Raw genomic sequence first — 17317 nt, forward strand, 5'->3', positions numbered from 1 at the left:
TGGCAAAAGGGCAATGTGCTGTGCATTATAAACAAGGGCAAATTGGATACTCCTGGGGCTCTTTTGCAGCAGAATGTTCGAGAATCTGCATAAGCCCCGCTATTGTTTGTGGTGTTATAGGTGTGAAAAACCAGATTTAAATAATAATACTAAGCCCACCGTAGACAAAAGTCCCTGTTGGAACTAGTATTGGTCCCAGACCTTTAGCTCCTTGCAAGTAGGGGTGGAATCAGTTTTGTTTTCCACTGTCTCTGGGATTGGGTAAAGTAACCTGGGGCTGAATAGATACTCAAAACTGAGTTGTGAAATGAATGAATGTTGCAGAAACTCACCTGCGGCCAAGAGTGAGCATGGCTTCCTATAAATCATGAGCTTCCTGATGACAACCTTTGCAACCTGACCCAGGGTAACTGGCACCCATGCGACATGACAAAACCCTTGGAGAATGGTGCCTGAAAGCAAGCCCGAGAGCAGCAAAGAGGCTGCTTCTGCTTTATTTCTTCCACTGTTTGGGCTCACCTTGCTGGGATTGGGAGAGGTAGACGCAGTATGTGAACATGGAATCAGAAAGGAAGAATATAATCATGCACTTGTATGTTACCCACTCAGATGATGTCTAGTTGGGTACAGCATTTTTAAAGAGAGAACTGGGAACTCTGGTGATACCTCGGGTTTCATAGGCAAGACATTGCAATCCACGGTTTCTAAATGGAGACTGTGAGTTAGGTGGGTATTGGGGGTGAGCGGATTTTTGACTGGGGCTCAGGACCAGGATTGATTTCTGCCCCCTGTCCTTGGACAAGGGGTTGGTTTCAAAAACCCTAGTTGGGACCTGGAGTGATTTTTTAAAATACTGAATAGAAAGCTGAGTGAGAAGGAAGAAAGTGTTGGGTGGCCACTACATATGATGGTTTGCACAAAAGACAATGCACTTTTATTTGATCATTTATTGTTTTTTTTTTTTTTTCAAAGAAATCCATGCAAAGAGAAAGAGAGAGAGACATGGTAACTATGTACTAGCAGCCAAACATAGGAAAATAATTTGGCACAACTTTTTTTTTTTCTTTGCAAAAGGACAATCTAAACTACCACTAAAGTTGACCTTCCTCATAAAGCTGCCATTTGATTTTCGAAAACATAACTCATGGTTAGTCCTCTACTTAATGGCTGGAAGAGGTATATAAGATAAAAAAATAGAAAAAAATAAGAAGGTGGTTCCCTTAATAGCGCAGGACCACAGGGTGCCAAAGGGCAGCACGTGTGCCGTGCACTAGGAAGTCAGCGCACCAAGAAGAAAAAGCACACCACATAGAGCGCCATGCTCGTTAGAACCTTCAGTGGGGAATGGCCGTTCCCGAGGTTGTGAGAGGCGGCAATCTCATTGTCCTTGTGATTCACATGTTGCTTGCTTCCAGGAGCATCATCCACGTCCAGATCGTAAGCAAGTTCTGCCCAAAGAAAAGAAGGAGTTTAAGTACAGGATTGCCAACAATGCCAGGCCTATGCTATTTGTGATTTAAGAACTTTTCTGGACTCCTGGGATGTCCCAGCTCTGATTTCTTTCTCTGAAAGGAAGGCTGCCAAGAGATGGGAAGGAGATTGGAGGACTGGCGAGGTGGGAGAGAAGGGACGTGCATGGAAGGAGATGGCAAGCGGTGTTCCTTCCAGAGGCCACACCAAGGTGGAGGGAATGGGACCTGGTAGGCTGCTCTCCTCTCTCTTTTGGCTCCACCCATGCTTCAGGGGTGCCTGTCGTCTCTTTGAAACATTTCCTCCCAGGCAGGGCTGAGCTTGAAGGTCATTTTCACCAGATCTCACTGGTATCGAATTTTAAGGTGCTGCATAGTTGACTACATATCTTTGCTTGTGTGTATAGGGTGGGGGGTTTTTGTGGGCACCTAGGGTACTTTTTCTGGGTCCTGCATCCCATGCAGATTTCTTTGTCCTGGGCCCCTTGCTTTAAATAGAGTTGAGGATAGGGTAGTTGATTATTGAAAGTTGTTTTATTTTTCCCAAATAGTCCTTCATTTATTTATAAGGGCTTATCGTGACCCTCCCCCCCCCAGTCAAATCGAAGATGAGAGAGAGACATTTCAGGGCTCCATCCCCCCTGTACAACTTTGAATAACCAGCAAGAACTGGCAAAAACATCTTTCTCAACGTTCCAGAAAACAGTTAAAGGACTACAGTAACAGGGCAAGTGCAGGATTAGGAGAAAAGGCAACTTAACTGTTTCATAGCAGGGCCTGCCTGGCCCCTCCCCCACCCCTCACTGGCTTGGTGCTGGACCTGCTTGGGCTCCCAGTGCATATCCCTAGGCCCAATTTGCAAGGGAGCAGAGTAACCCTTGTGCACATACTGGGAGCATGCATATTTGACCTTATCTGTCTGGTGGTGGCCTGAGGGACTTGCCCTGCTAGAACCTGCCCTGTGTGTTGAAGGCAGCTCAATGAGCTCTCCTACAGAGTGATGTGGGAGTTCAGTCAAGTTGTGCTGCCTGGGGCAAGGGATCACTGGCTGTAGGACACACAGTGCAGTGCCTGGGACTGTGAGGAACCTGTTTCCTAGGAAAGAGGGGACATTTGGAACTTTGTAAATGGAAGACTTCCTAGGGCCACACATGCATACGTGCCTAAAACAAGAGGAATGCAAAAAGGACCAGGAAGGTCCCTTTGCTTTGGTCTGGAACTATTCTCTAAACTCATTGTATGGATCAGCCCCAAGGAGAGCTTTTAGGCAGGTCAATCTGCAAAGACTGGGGAAAGTGTTTTCAGTTTTTACTCCCCTTTATTTTTGATTAGCATCTGGCAATCAAGGAAAGCTTTGCCATAACACTAGTATGCTAGCTGGATAACACTAGTATGCTAGCTGTTAAGGAACAGACGTTATAGAGCCTAAATTCCAGAAATAACATGTTAAAACATAAAAATGTCCAGGTTTCAACAAAAGATAGCAAAACAATAAAGAAACAGGAAGTGATGGCCCAGGAAAGCAGGAAAAATTAAAGCATTGAAGAAACCATCAGTGAGGAGATCAGACCTGGGACGTGCTAGACAAAGACTTTAAGAAAAAAAGATGCTAAATATGCTCAAAGAGCTAAAGGAAAACATGGACAAGGAACTAAAGATATAGTAAGGATGCTGGAAAAACAAATATTTAAACTCCTGGATTGGTTAAAATATTGATTTAATGGATTGTCCTGAGTTGAAGTCATTGCATACTGTTGGATAAGGTTGGGAAATATAAAATATAAAGCGTTATGGAAAGGGAAGCGGACTTGGCCCAATGGATAGGGCGTCCGTCTACCACATGGGAGGTCTGTGGTTCAAACCCCAGGCCTCCTTGACCTGTGTGGAGCTGTCCCATGCACAGTGCTGATGTGCGCAAGGAGTGCCGTGCCATGCAGGGGTGTCCCCGCGAGGAGTCCCATGCACAAGGTGTGTGCCCCGTAAGGAGAGCCGCCCAGCGTGAAAGAAAGTGCAGCCTGCCCAAGAATGGCACTGCACACACAGAGAGCTGATACAAGATGACACACCAAAAAGAAGCACAGATTCCCGGTGCCGCTGATAAGGATAGAAGCGGTCACAGAAGAACACCCAGTGAATGGACACAGAGAGCAGAAAAATGGGAGGGGGGGATGGGGAGAGAAATAAATAAAAAATAAATCTTTTTTAAAAAAGCATTACGGAAAATGGTTTTGAAAAAATCTAATTGTCCACTTAGTACTCAAGATGGAACTAAATGGAGTATGTTTCAGCTTTGAAGAAGAAAAAAAAAGAACTAAAGAAAACCGGGAAAATGATAGATGAGCACAAAGGGAATATCAATACAGAGAAATTAGGAAAAGGAATTCAAGAGAGCTGAAGCCACATTAATAGAAATTGAGAGTTCTCTAGAGGGGTTCAACGGCAGATTGGAGCCACGAGAAGAATCCGTGAAACTGTTGTTAAGACTATTGAAATCATCCCATCTGAAGAACAGGAGGAAAAAAGAATGAAAAAAAGTGAATAGAGCCTGAGGAACCTGTATACCAGTATATACATCATAGGAGTTCCAGAAACAGAAAGAAAGGGCAAAGAGAATATTCAAAGAAATAATGGCTCTAAACTTCCCAAATTAAATGAAAGACATGAATATACACATCCAACAGGCTCAATGAAATCCAAACAGCATAAACCCAAATAGACCCACACTGTAGCACATTATAATGAAACTGTCAAAAACCAAAGATAAAGAGAGAATTTTGAAAGCTGCCAGAGAGAAGCAGCAACATGTCGTATACAAAGGAGCTGCAATAACATCAAATGCCAATTTCTCATCAGAAATCCATGGAGGCAAGAAAGCAGTGGGGAGACATATTCAAAGTCTGGAAAGCAAAAAGGCAAAACAAAACAAAACAAAAACAACAATAAACAAACTGCCAACCAAGAATTCTATATCTGGGGAAACTGCCTTTCAAAAATGAGGGAGAGATTAAGACATTCCCAGATAAACAAGAACTGAGGGGGGAGAGTTTTTTACCACTAGTCCTGCCCTACACGAGATGCTAAAAAAGAGTTCTGCAGGTTGAAAGAAAGAAAAGGACACTAGATAATAGATCAAAGCTGCATGATGAAATAAAGATCTCTGATAAGAGTAATGAGGGGATAAATATAAATATGAGTGCTGCTGCATTTTTGGTCTGGAGCTCCACTTTTTATTTCCTCCAGTATCTAAAAGGCAAATGCATAATATGTCATGATAAAGCAATGGTTCAGGACTCATAATGTATAAACATGTAATTTGTGATGAGAACTACATCAAGGTAGGGGAGGTGGAGAGGTATAGGAACATAGTTTGTGTATATTATTGAAGGTAAGTTGGTATCAAAGCATATGAGTTTGTTATAGATTTAAGACAATAAACTGAAGCTCTATGATAACTACAAAAAAATACTGGAGAATATTCAGGCTGATAGTAAAAGAAATTAGAATACAGGTTGCTAGAGTTGGGGGGCAAGGGGAGTAGGAAGTTAATGTAAAATGGGTATAGGGTTTGTATGTGGGGAGATGGAAAAGTTTTAGTAAAGGAAGGTGGTGCAGGCATTGTAACATGGAGCATGTGATTAATCACATTGAATGGTATACTTGTGAGTACCTGAGTTGGAAAAGTTTATGTTGTATATATGTTCCCACAATAAAAAAAAAAGAAAAAGAAAGAAAGAATGTTACGACTCAGTTCCTAAACTTTTAAATTTTGCACTTCAAATAATCTAAAGAGGGAATGACAAATAAAAGTAATACATGATCCTGGGCAGGATCTAGTAAGAGAGGAGAAAGCTCTAAAGGACATTACTGGGACATGAAAAACTTGGAATGTAGATTGTAAGCTTCATATCAATGTTAAATATCTTGAACTGATAAGTGCACTTAAGCTGACTATATAAGTGAAATCCTTGTTCTTAGGAAATGTACATAGCAGTATTAAGTTTTCAAGGAGCATGATGTATACACCCTACATGCAAGTGTTCAGAAAATATATTGATATAGACAGATAGATAGATGGATTGAGAGATTAATGGACAGATAGTATGATATGGCAAATGTGACAGAATTTAAAATGGGCGGGTCTGGTTATCTGCGAAGACAAGGGTATGTTGCCATTTTCTTTATGGAGTGTGTATAATTTTTATAACTGTCCAGTAAGTTTGAAAGTATTTCCTTATAAAAATTTCAAAATAAAAAAATCAAACAAACAAAAAAGCAAACTTGATTTACAGCATAACATTTAAAATGATAAAAATTAAGAGTAAGGAGATGTTAGTGGGCGATGAACCCTGTTTACCATTCTTTGATTACCTAGTATTTATATCAGATATATTCATGATTCTGAAAAGAAATCAGGATGTTGGGGTGGGCGGAATGCAAAAGTCTCACAGAAGGCAAATCTAAGAAGACAGTAGATAATTGGGCAATTCAAGATGGTTGGAATCTGGCCCAGGGCTCAGTTCCTTTCAAGTTTGATTTTCCAGATAGAGAGCTCAAATCTACTCCCTTGGTTTTTCTAGCCTTGGGCTCCAAGGTTTCTATTTCGATAGCTTGGTAAGGTGATGAGATGGAGCAAACACGCAAGCCAACTGTCCTGGACCAAGAGAGGTGGCGAGATTCCTTTGGGACACTGAGACAAGCTTCAGCAAGCACAGAGGAAGTGACTGGGATTCTACAGAGGGGAGGAAGGAAGAGGAAGGAAGAGCTCCTCTTACAGGGGATGAAATGCTCAGTAAGTCAGAGGAAGAAAGCATCAGGATTCCACTGGTCCAGGACCAGAGCTGCTCTGAGGCTGGGAATTGGTAGGACAGGCAGCAAGGTCAAGGTGATCAAAGCCAAGTGTCTGATTACACAGATTGCAATACCACTTTCCAGAGGGGTATTGCAATTTATAATACCACCAGCAATTTCACCATGACTCGATCGAAAAAGGTATCTTCATCAGTTTAAGATGATAGCTCAAGGTTTCTTTAATTTGCATATAGTTAATTACTAGTACAGATCAATTCCCCCCTGTGATTTAGTTTAGTAATTATATTTCTCAATGCACAACTGTTCACAGCCTTTGCCTTTTAATCTAATGGATACTGCTATTTTTCCAATCGATTTTTATAATCTATTTGTTTCCTTGAATCCTTTACCTATCATGTTTGATCCAAATAATTCTTGTATTTTGTTATTAACTATAATTTTAATTATTTGTCAGTGCTATATAAAGAAATGGATGAATCTGACCATGTTTTGCTTTAGAATTTCTTCTCTCAAAGCTGAGAGAGTTATTCTTCTCTCAGGTGCCAATAAGAATTCAAAACAAATTTTCTGGGGAATGCTCTTACCAACGGAAAAGCAATTTAGCAGACTATAATCTAAATTCTGCCTCCCTAAGAAATAAATGCAGACGCACAAAATTAGAAGAGAAAGAACAAAAACAAAAACAAAGCACAATGCTCTCCTTGAAGATCAGACCTCTTTCTCAGAAAGGTGAACCAGACAGGCTGCACAGAGAAGGCCGAGGTCAGCTGTCAGTCGGCAAGGATAGCACAGGCTTAGGTCATGATCGGATTTCACCGAAGTCGAGAACACATATGGTTGTAGCTGTTGAAAGCCCTGCCTTAAGTCTCACAGCAACTTCTTAATTGAAAGGAAGAGGATTATTTTTAGAGTTGACCTGAATGAGAGCACTCTCAGCATGGCTTTCAGAATCCTTTTCTGGATAATGCCCCTTGCCCAACATCAAGATGAGATGACATCTATTAATGTTATCGCTCAGCTCCTACACTATTTATTTTGCTCTTCAAATAATCTACCACTACTAAGTAGTTTTGCCCACTGTAGCAGTTATGATAACCCAGTAGCTATGTTACATCCAGTAGTCTCTAATAATTTTTTTCTGCCACCAAAGTTTCTTGTGTTATTTCTACCTCTTGGACCCTATGTTTGGAAATCATAACAAGAATCACCATTTATCGAGTCCTCATAGTGTACCAGACATTGTGATAAATTATTTATATACATTATCTCATTTAATTTAACATTCTCAACACTATTATGAGGTAGGTATTATAAATTCCATTTTATTGATGAGGAAACTAAAAACTCAAGGTTAACATTTTGCCTATGTTTACACAGATGGTAAGGGGCAGAGGTGCTATTTGACCCCATATCTGACCCCAAAACCTCTTTAAAATTTTTGGACACCAAACAGACTGTAGTGATTAAGAAGTAAAGGAGTCTTTCTTGAAAAATATTTGAATAGTGAAATACACACTGCCAAAGAGAACTTCTCAAAAAGCATAAGAAAAGTCAGTGTTTCCATATCAAACCAACAACAGTGTACTTGACCAAGTAGCTTTGTGAAATACTGGAAAGAACTCTGGGTTAGACCTAGAATGGGAATGATCATATCATTGTTATTTCCCTGAAGAAATCAACAGTGATGGCCAGAGCCCATCAGATTCCTCAGACACAAGGCAGGACCAAGAATATTCAGAATTATACCTCCCTTTGCTTCTTAGGCTATGGCTACAAGTTTTCTGAGGCTCCCCATTCAGTATTAGCAAACATTTATCACCCAACCCCATAGCCAGGCTCCTGTGGTTTATACTGACGGGGAATCCCAGCAAAGTCACTCCTGGCCTTCTTGGAGATTAGAGATGAAGAGGACATATGGTTTGATTCAGCTTAGCACAACAGGGAAGCATTATGGGAGATAGAGGAAACAGGGCTTTGATCAAAGATAAACATGAACATTCCTGAACAGGGGAATATATAAACCAACTTAATTCAACAAACTTAACTGCTAGTCTACTCTATCCCAAGCACTGAACTAGAAGGATCTGCCTTCAGGGAGACCCCACTCTGGCAAGGAAAACAAACTAATAGACAAACCAACCAGACACTTGACCGGAGATAGAAAGGGCTTGTACAAATCACCCTGAGGATGTAGAAAAGAGGGTGATAAAAATTGCAATAGAAGGAACTGAAAAGACTTGGAACAATTGGGATATAATCTGTTCCATGAGGGATGGGTGGAACTGCGGTGAGGCTGAATGGAAAGGTTCAGCTTGAGCAAAATCATCAAGATAGGAGAAGAGGGGTAGGGTATATTGAGTAGGAACAAGTAACCTCCATGGTGGGAAGGGACATAGAATGCACATTATTGTGAGCGAGCGTGTGTGTGGTAAGTGTGCGCGCATGTGTTTGCTAGGTGGTGGATGATTAGAGGTAAGACAGGAAGAACAAATAAGGCCAAATCATGGTGGATAGGAATGCCAAGATTTTATTCTGTCAGCAATAGGAGGCCATTGAAGATTTTGTAGTAAGGGAATCACATGATCTAATTTGTGTTTTTTAGGCTGCCCAAAGTAGGCGAACTTGTCATGCATCTTGCCACGGAAATAAACAAGATGCCTGTGGGAACAGTATCTGAGTATCAGCCTGTAGCACATAGCATATATACATATATATTTATAAACTTAAATCTACAAAGAAGCTAAATCTATACCAAACTCAAAGTTTGTTTGCTACAAACCAGATGTACTAGAGGAACCACTATAAACCATTCTCTTTTAAATCATTCATTATTTTTATGTTTATCAGTGATTTTCCAGAACAAATCTCTGTTGTATTAAGAGCATATTGTAAAATCTGTGTAATTTTTTTTTTCTGCCTTGAAGTTGATTGTGGATGAGGACCTTTTGGGCCAGCCAGGAGATTTTCAGGCTAAATCCAAAAATCTGTTTCTATTTGTAATCAGTTTAACTATGTCCAGAGGGTAAACCCAACAATCTGTACTAATTACACACTCAGTCCTGACTCTTGTTTTGCCCTCATGCCCTTTGTGCTGCAGATTAGATAATCCCTTTAAAATAATAGTCAGTCATTAAAATCTGCCCTTGTTTGTGCTGAAAAATTTTTCTCCATCAGGCAGAGAACACAGTGGGAAGCCCTCCACCTTTAGTTATTCGGAGTCTCCTAATGGAGTCCCTGAGAAAGCTGGTGAAGTAGAGATTGCCCCATCCTGGGAATCTGGAGCCCTGGGTTGCAGGCCTGGCTCAGGAACTAATTTACTATTAATATTTCAACCTTGGGGACATCAGTTCCTTCTCCTCTGGGCCTCAGTTGCCCTGCTGCTAAATCCGGGTGTTGTACTGGATGACCTCTAAGTTTCCTCCTATTTGCCTGGGGCAGCCTTGGTGGCTACCTGCAGCAGAGCCTCCATAACCAAGCATTGCCATCCAGTTGCTTCTCCCTGGACAGAAGTTTTCCTGGTTACTTTCATCAGTTACCAAATTCTGAATCCCCTTTCTTCTTGAGCTGTTCTACTCTCAGGATGAGAAAACCCCAGCTATAAATACATTCCAGCTGGCCTTTTTTTTTTTTTTTTTGACTCTGGCCTAATACCTCCTACTGAAGGTAGCTGGAGAAGTTGCAGGACCCAGGGAGCATCAAGCAAGCGTGCAGTGGCAGCCTGGAGGATCTGTCAGCCAGGGAGGCAAGTCTTGGGGATCCTGAGCATATGATAGGAAGAAAATGCTGGCCCTCTGTGGGCCTGGACATCAAGCAGGACGATGCTTTGCTACAGGGGCCTCATCCACACCAAGAGGCAGACCTCACAGGGCAACTGAAAGAAGAGCTGCTGTCAAGACGCCAAGGGAGAGAATGCCGCTGCTAAGCCAAGCATGGGGCTTTCTTCCTTGCCAATCCTGCACCAGCAGATGGCTTCAACCCAACCCTAATATAGTAACAGAGCAACACTGTTATCCTGGTGTTTTGGATTTGCTGCATACAGTTGGCCCCCAAGACATGAATATGTGAAACCTCCAGGACATTGCTTGGCAGACCCCAGGGGCTGAAACTGGAGGAAATCTCTGGAGAAATCACTTTATTTGCAATACTGATCACTCAACTGTCCATTCCCCCAGGAGCCCTTGGATCTTGGTTTACTTGCCCTCCCCTCAACACAATCCTATTTCAGCCATATCAACTCCCCGCCCCCATCCCACTCCCATAAACTTTTAGGTGTGGAATGATTACTTGGGCTGAAAACAGAGGAAAGAGACTTTGCAAATGACCCTTGGGTTTCTGAGCGTCTAGATTTTCTTCTTCATAGACCAGACAAGGAGGAACCAGCACCCTTGAAGACTCTGGTTTTTAAGTGGTCTAATGAGATCTCCATTTAGAATGAGTCCATTTTACCATGTGTCTATTGACAAATGTGGCTGCCAATTGTGCCCACTAAGTGACCATAAATTCTGGGAATAATCCAATGGCCACTCCTAGAAGATGGCTGGGGCAGTGAGATGCCGACTTCATTTCTTATGATACATTCTAGTCTGCAATGGTCCTCCGTTACAAAGAAGGGATGTTGAAAGAAAACAATGGATGTGCCCATCAGCTGAGGCATGGCCTCTTTTATTATAATCCTCTGCTTCTCAACCTGAAACCCGTATTATCTTCAGGTTACTACTGCAGTGGGCTATGTGCACATGAAGCCATGGCATAAATATGGTGCATCTTCCTAGGGACTGAAGCAGGGGCAATCACACCATTTTATGAAAGGCTGTATGATGGAGTAGAAATTCCCTATTTACAATGGCATTTGAGTCTTCCTAAAATACTCCATTTCCAACAGGACCTTCAGGTTATGGCCCAGGTCCTACAGGGCAGGTGTTCACTCTATTTTCTTGGATGTATGGGGTATTCAAGAGGAAAAGTTTCAAAAGCACTATTAGGTGACCTGGCTCACCTGGGCTTTGTAAACTACCAAAGCTGGACACACTGACCCACAAATTCCTGATTAATGACATGATGTACCACAAGAACTGTCCTTAACTAGGGCACAGACTGCTTAGTTTCCTAATGCAAAATGGTTTCCAGGGGTCTCCCCCACTAAGTACGCTTCACTATCCCCTTCAGTCATTGAGAAATGAGAAAACGAAAGGATAATTTAATCCTTTGGAAAATAACAAGTCATTTTACTGTACAATCTTATAATATGGGCCACTGCTATGCTTATGTAGGCACACCATGACTCAAATCACAGTCCCAGAAATAGAACAACTCCATGCCATCAACCCTGACAGTATGACGGGTAGTGTGGGTGCTGGCCCCAGCATTAGCACCACCTTCCACAGGAATGTCACGACTACTACTCTCATGTCTCCAGATCCTTCTCACCAGAGGCTGCTTAACAGTTCTACAGGGACCACAGCTCATCAAAGACTTTCCCTCCCACAGAAGCAATTACATCATTCCCATGGAAGAGATGGGCTTCAGAGTCAGTAGAAGAGGAGGAGATGGTGACAGAGACTTTGTTCAGCTAGGGCTAGGGGAGAAGCTGAAGAGAAGAGGCTTATGGATGGTAAGGGAAGAGAACATTTTTAAGAGGGGTGGGTTAGTATGGTTGAATGTTATGGAAGGAATCAAGAAAAGTGAGGACTGAGAAGGAGCTGCTGAATGTGTGAACAGGTGATTTTATTTGAAAGAGAACTTGCAATGGGACAGGAGGCGTAGGGGGAGGTTGAGTCAAAAACCAGATAGTGGGAAGTGGATGTGGCTCAACTGATAGTGTCTGCCTACCACATGGGAGGTCCAGGGTTCAAACCCAGGGCCTCCTGACCTGTGTGATCAGCTGGCCCATGTGCCGATGCGTGAAAGGAGTGCTGTGTCATACAGGGGGTGGCCCGCGTGAACCTCACGTGCAAGGAGTGCGCCTCTCATTGAGCCACCACATGCGAAAAAAGCGCAGCCCGCCCAGGAGTGGCACCGCACACATGGAGAGCTGATGCAGCAAGATGATGCAACAAAAAGAGAAACAGATTCCCGGTGCCACTGAGAATGGAAGAGGTCACAGAAGAACACACAGCAAATGGACACAAGAGAGCAGACAACGGGGGGAGGGGGATGGGGGGGGAGAAATACATAAAATAAAATCTTAAAAAAAATAAAGCCAGATAGTAGAGGAACAGATGTGGCTCAAGTGGTTGAGCACTAGCTTCCCACGTACAAGGTCCTGGATTCAATCCCTGGCCCCCAGTACCTCAAAAAAAAGCCAGGTAGTACTGAGTTAAGGAGACAGTAAGAACTGATGAAGATTCACTAAATACTGATTAATTAGCCTTTGGAGAAATTTCAGAGTGAATGAAATGAGGCATTGTCACCCTAATTGTGCCTGAGGCATGTGGCATTGCTATTGGTGCCACAAAACCTAACCTGTACAACTTAGTTTCATGGTTCCAACTGAAGATGGCCTTTGGAGATGCTATATTTTTGCTATCTTTGATGCATTAAAAAAATCTGCACTAGAAACAAAGAGATAATGGCATCTGGGAAATATAGACTCCCCAGTACCTAAGGGGAACAACACGGCTATGCTTTCAGAGGGGTGGTGTCTGAATGAACCTGAGACCAAAGCATATCGCTCCCAAATGGTATTCTTCCTTTCAGTGCTTTGACAGCCAGGTTGTCCAGAATAAGTAAAATGAATGGCTATTTGAGCACTACCCTGGAATTCTAGCTATAGCTCCTCAATTTGATGGCGGGCATAGAGGAGGACAATCTTTGTCAAGGATTTTAATCTGAGTATACATATTTTTAGGACAACATTTTATACAATCCCAAGAAACTTTTGCATTTGCTTTTGGGTCTCACACAAAGAATGCTGAACCGAAATCATGTTTAAAAAGGAAATCCATGAACAAATACACTCTATGCTCCTAACTTACATTTTTTTTTTTACTTAGTGGTTTAGGTTCATAGAGCTCTGTTTATAATATAAATTTCAGGCATGACACAGCTACAGAGGTATGCAATAATAGGCTTTGAGGATGTAGTAGTAAAATGCAAAATGTCACTTCCTGTAGCCAAATCCAGTTGCTGGGGAGGGGGTGGGGGAGTGGGGGAGTGGCCTTGCAGCTCCTCAAAGCCCAGGCTCTGAGACGCTCAAGGAAAAGTTCTTTAACATTTGGGGCAGGCTTGTTGATAAATTTGGATGGGAAAACCCAGAATCTGGTAACCATCTATTTTGGGGAAGGGGGCATTTAAAAAAGCTTATTCGTTATTTGAAGAGTAACACCAATAAAGTATAGAAGAAGAATATTTTGCAGTGACAATCACCACAATATTAAGATTTTTACTTTCAAGTGACCATCAGGGTAAAGATTCTGTGCTGGAACCTTTATATACATACCCCAGATACATACATCACTTCTGCACTGTGTGGTCTCATATATGTATCTTACAAAATGGCAACCTGCACTCAAAAAAGTCAAATAGTTTGAATAAACCTCTACAATTTGAAGGATCAGGCTCAGGGTTTAATAGTAACCTATTTTAATCAGCCGTGATGCATCTTACAAAAAAATGTCCCTGAGAACTGCTTGCAACAGTAAGGACAATTACCAATGTAACAGCCAAGGAGGTCAAAAGGACTCAAGTCCCTGAAAACATTCAGACTGGATATGGGAACATCTCAGGCCAGAAATCAACAGCAGGCAGGTGTCCTCTAAAGGAAAGGTGAAAAACCTCCCTAAGTTGTTGAATCTGAATTTGTTCTGTAACTACTTTCCAATTGTGAAATTCCTTCCTCCTCATCAATGGGATTTGGGGGATTGAGACTTCTTTCCCCTCAGTTCACTTGGAAGCACACCCTGTTGTCCCAGCTCCAGCCTCCTGCCTTACCACATTTGGATCTGGACAGTCATTGAGCTCCCATTCTCACATTCACCCAGGCACCATCTTGGATGACTTCTTTGGTTGATGGCGGTTTCTCCTCTCCTTCAGCCCCTCTCTTTCTCTCTCCCTCCCACACAGTCCTCAATACCCCAGCTAGATAAGACACCTGTTTCTCTCCAACTGCCCATTACTGTCCAGGAAAAAGAAATGTTCTGTTCCATAGCAGCAGGAACAAGATAACTCGCTCTTTTCCTAAACTACACGTTATATCACATGTCTTCCTTCCTCGAAATCCTTTGATGACTCCTAATTCCTCAGCATGGCATGCCACAGCTCTCCCATCTGATCTTAATCTGCTTTCCAGTTTCAACTGCCTATATATTTCCCCAAACATCATATACTATAATCAATCCACACCCATCTCTTTCACTGAAAATGCCAAATTCTTTGACGTTCCCATGTCTTTTTCTTCTTCTTCTTCTTTTTTTTTTTTTTACAGGCTGTTACATCAAGCTGGGATGAGACCTCTCTCTTTGTCTTCTTCCCATCATTATATCTTTTTTTAGGCTTCAGCTTACATGATCCCTCTTTCCAGAAGCCTTCCCTTCTCCCCCAGCCCCAATCAATCACTTGCCTTTCTATTACTGTTGTATTTCTATTAAAACACTAATTTCGATATGCCTCATAATAAAGTTAGTCATCTCCACACTCCCCTCCTCAAACTAGACTATGAGCTCTGTTGAAGTGAGAAATGAGCCTTATTCCTTTCTGTAGCTCCAACACAGTTATTGGCCAGCAGACCATTAAAAACATGTTTGTTGATCGACTGAATGACTGATCGGCTGCATGAATGGGCATGTACCTCCAGCCTACTGAGAATGTACAAGGTGAAGAGCTACCTCCTTAGGAGACAGCCTTCCCAAGGAGACTATCACCATTAACTGAAGATTTTCTTAGGGAAAGGAGCCATTACTGATCCATGATATACTCAAGACAATGGCAGAGCCAACGGTGAGTCAGTTTAGGAAGCAAATGAATGGGCTCAAACCCTGACCCCTAGATTCCAATGCACTTCTGACTGTAGAAGGTTCTCATTACCCACAGCATCACTTTACTGCACTCACTGGGGACGGACTCCACCAAGATTATTTTCTTATTCCCTTTTGCTGCCCGGAACTTGATGCCTTGCTATGTGAGCAGCTGACACATGCCAGCATTCTGCGTGCCACGCTGCGCAGGAAACAGGTTTTCTGGTGAGCAGGTTCCATTCATTTCTCACTTAGAAACTTGATGATTTGGTTTCCATACTTCTGACCCCTGTAACTGCCTCCCAGTCTCCCCACCCCTGGGCCACACTCTGCCCCTCTTATAGCCATTGATCCCCAAGAGCAGGGGCTGGTGGCGATTCAAGTTTCGGAGCCTGTCTCTGTGACATCAAAATACAGCCTTGTTAATGAAGTCCTTTGCTTGGTTCTAATAGTACAAAGCAGTAAGACTTCAATCTCTGTCGTAATACATGCCGGCACCCCTTTCCCCTTGCAGAGGTCTGTGGGATGACTGCCAGGAAAATACAATTATGTGCTGGCACAGGAATAAATGCAATTCCTTAACCTAAAAGTTCTGTGTTTTCATTCCCTCCTTTTCCATTTCTCTAGTCACTTCTTTTTTTTTTCTCTCTTTCCATTGCTCTTTAAACTCATTTCCTGTGTCCAATTATTTGCTTCTCTTCTGTCTAGTCGTTGTTCTGCTATACTTTCTCTCTTGTCTCTCCAGTGTTCCCTTCTATATCCTTAGGCAAAGGGCAAGGTTGGAATCCTCCAGTGTGTTTTGAATCATAGTGATGTCTTTCAGTTCCTCCCCACGTTGATTTAAACCTCTAACCTGGGCTCCATTTCCTTTAGAAGAGGTTCATGAGCTCCCTTCTTACTCTCTCACCAGTGTTTGTTTCTATTCCTTTACTCTTTGTCTCCCAGCACCATTTCCCCTCAGATTCCCTCATTAGCCTTCTGGTTCCACAGATGTCTTTCTCTGACCCTGTCCTGATCTTCCACCTACTTGCACAACCTTTATTATTTCCCTTCTGCTTTCACTGCTCAGATTCTTCTTACCCCATAACCATGCCATTTTAGTTGCTTCTATTTCATGGTCTTGTATTTCTCCTACAAGGAGAAGCTTCTAATCTGGAAAAGCTTCTAATAATTGGAGCCATCTGAAACCTGTATAAGCTGCTCCTAGGCAGTGAGATCTAGCTCTAGAGAAGGTCAGGGCGAGTTTGGACAACCATTACATAGAGATGTTGGTGAAAGGACTGAAACACAGAATGAAGGGGTGAAGATGGATAGCCTCTGATCATCCTTCCAACCCTGAGATTCTGGCGTCTCATTCAATTCTTCAGAGGCCACATGGCAAGGGGAAGGGTGAAGGGACAAGGGTGCAAATGAACTTTGCATAACTTCCTTTGACACAGGCACTGTCCGGAAAGGAATCCAAAGAGACTTCTACTTCTACTTCTCAAAGAAAGGGAGAGGCAGCATCTGGAGATTATGACTATTTTAGAGTAGAGGATTTTAGGTTTGCCAAGTAGAATCAACCAAGTCATGCTTTTCGGGGAGTAAATACTGACCTATCTAGGATGGGAAGAAATAACCACACAATCTCTCTGGCTTCCTAAGCTAGGGATCATCTCAGAAATAGTGTAAATATTTATCAGGCAATGTGAAATATGCACATATGGAATGGGATGGTTAGATTAAGACAGTGCCTACACAGAAGATGGAGCAACCAACTCAGAGAATTATTTACAAGTGATTTTTCCCTACTAAGACGAAACAATTAACAGTAACTTGCAGGTGATAGACATCTTACTCAAAGCAAATGTGCAATGGTACCATTTGGGATCCAGAGGAAGAAAATGAGAAGAGTCAGGCTGAGAAAAGGCATTTTGGGAGCACGATTAGGACGTAAGTTAAAAGGACCCATCAGGAAGGCAACTGAGGAGAAAAAGCTGATGTTCCTCATACAAAGAGCTCTGTGCCCATTAGAACAAAGCAGTCAAGTGCAAAGGAAGGCCAGGAAAGGGAAAAAGATGCCAAGTGGCCTAAGCTCAGGGCTATAAG

General features: G+C 42.4%; 1 protein-coding gene across 1 annotated transcript in view; it reads right to left on the reverse strand.

The window, feature by feature from the left end:
- Positions 1-927: 927 nt before the first annotated feature.
- The window catches only part of GPC3 (glypican 3), a 514875-nt gene continuing 498485 nt past the window's right edge, over positions 928-17317 (reverse strand). The window contains exon 8 of the mRNA XM_058292375.2: positions 928-1448. Within this exon, the coding sequence (XP_058148358.1) occupies positions 1279-1448 (170 nt within the window). The 3' untranslated portion in view covers positions 928-1278. The remainder of the gene's footprint in view (positions 1449-17317) is intronic.

This window comes from Dasypus novemcinctus, chromosome X (genome assembly GCF_030445035.2).
Source record: "Dasypus novemcinctus isolate mDasNov1 chromosome X, mDasNov1.1.hap2, whole genome shotgun sequence".
NCBI classification, from domain to species: domain Eukaryota; kingdom Metazoa; phylum Chordata; class Mammalia; order Cingulata; family Dasypodidae; genus Dasypus; species Dasypus novemcinctus.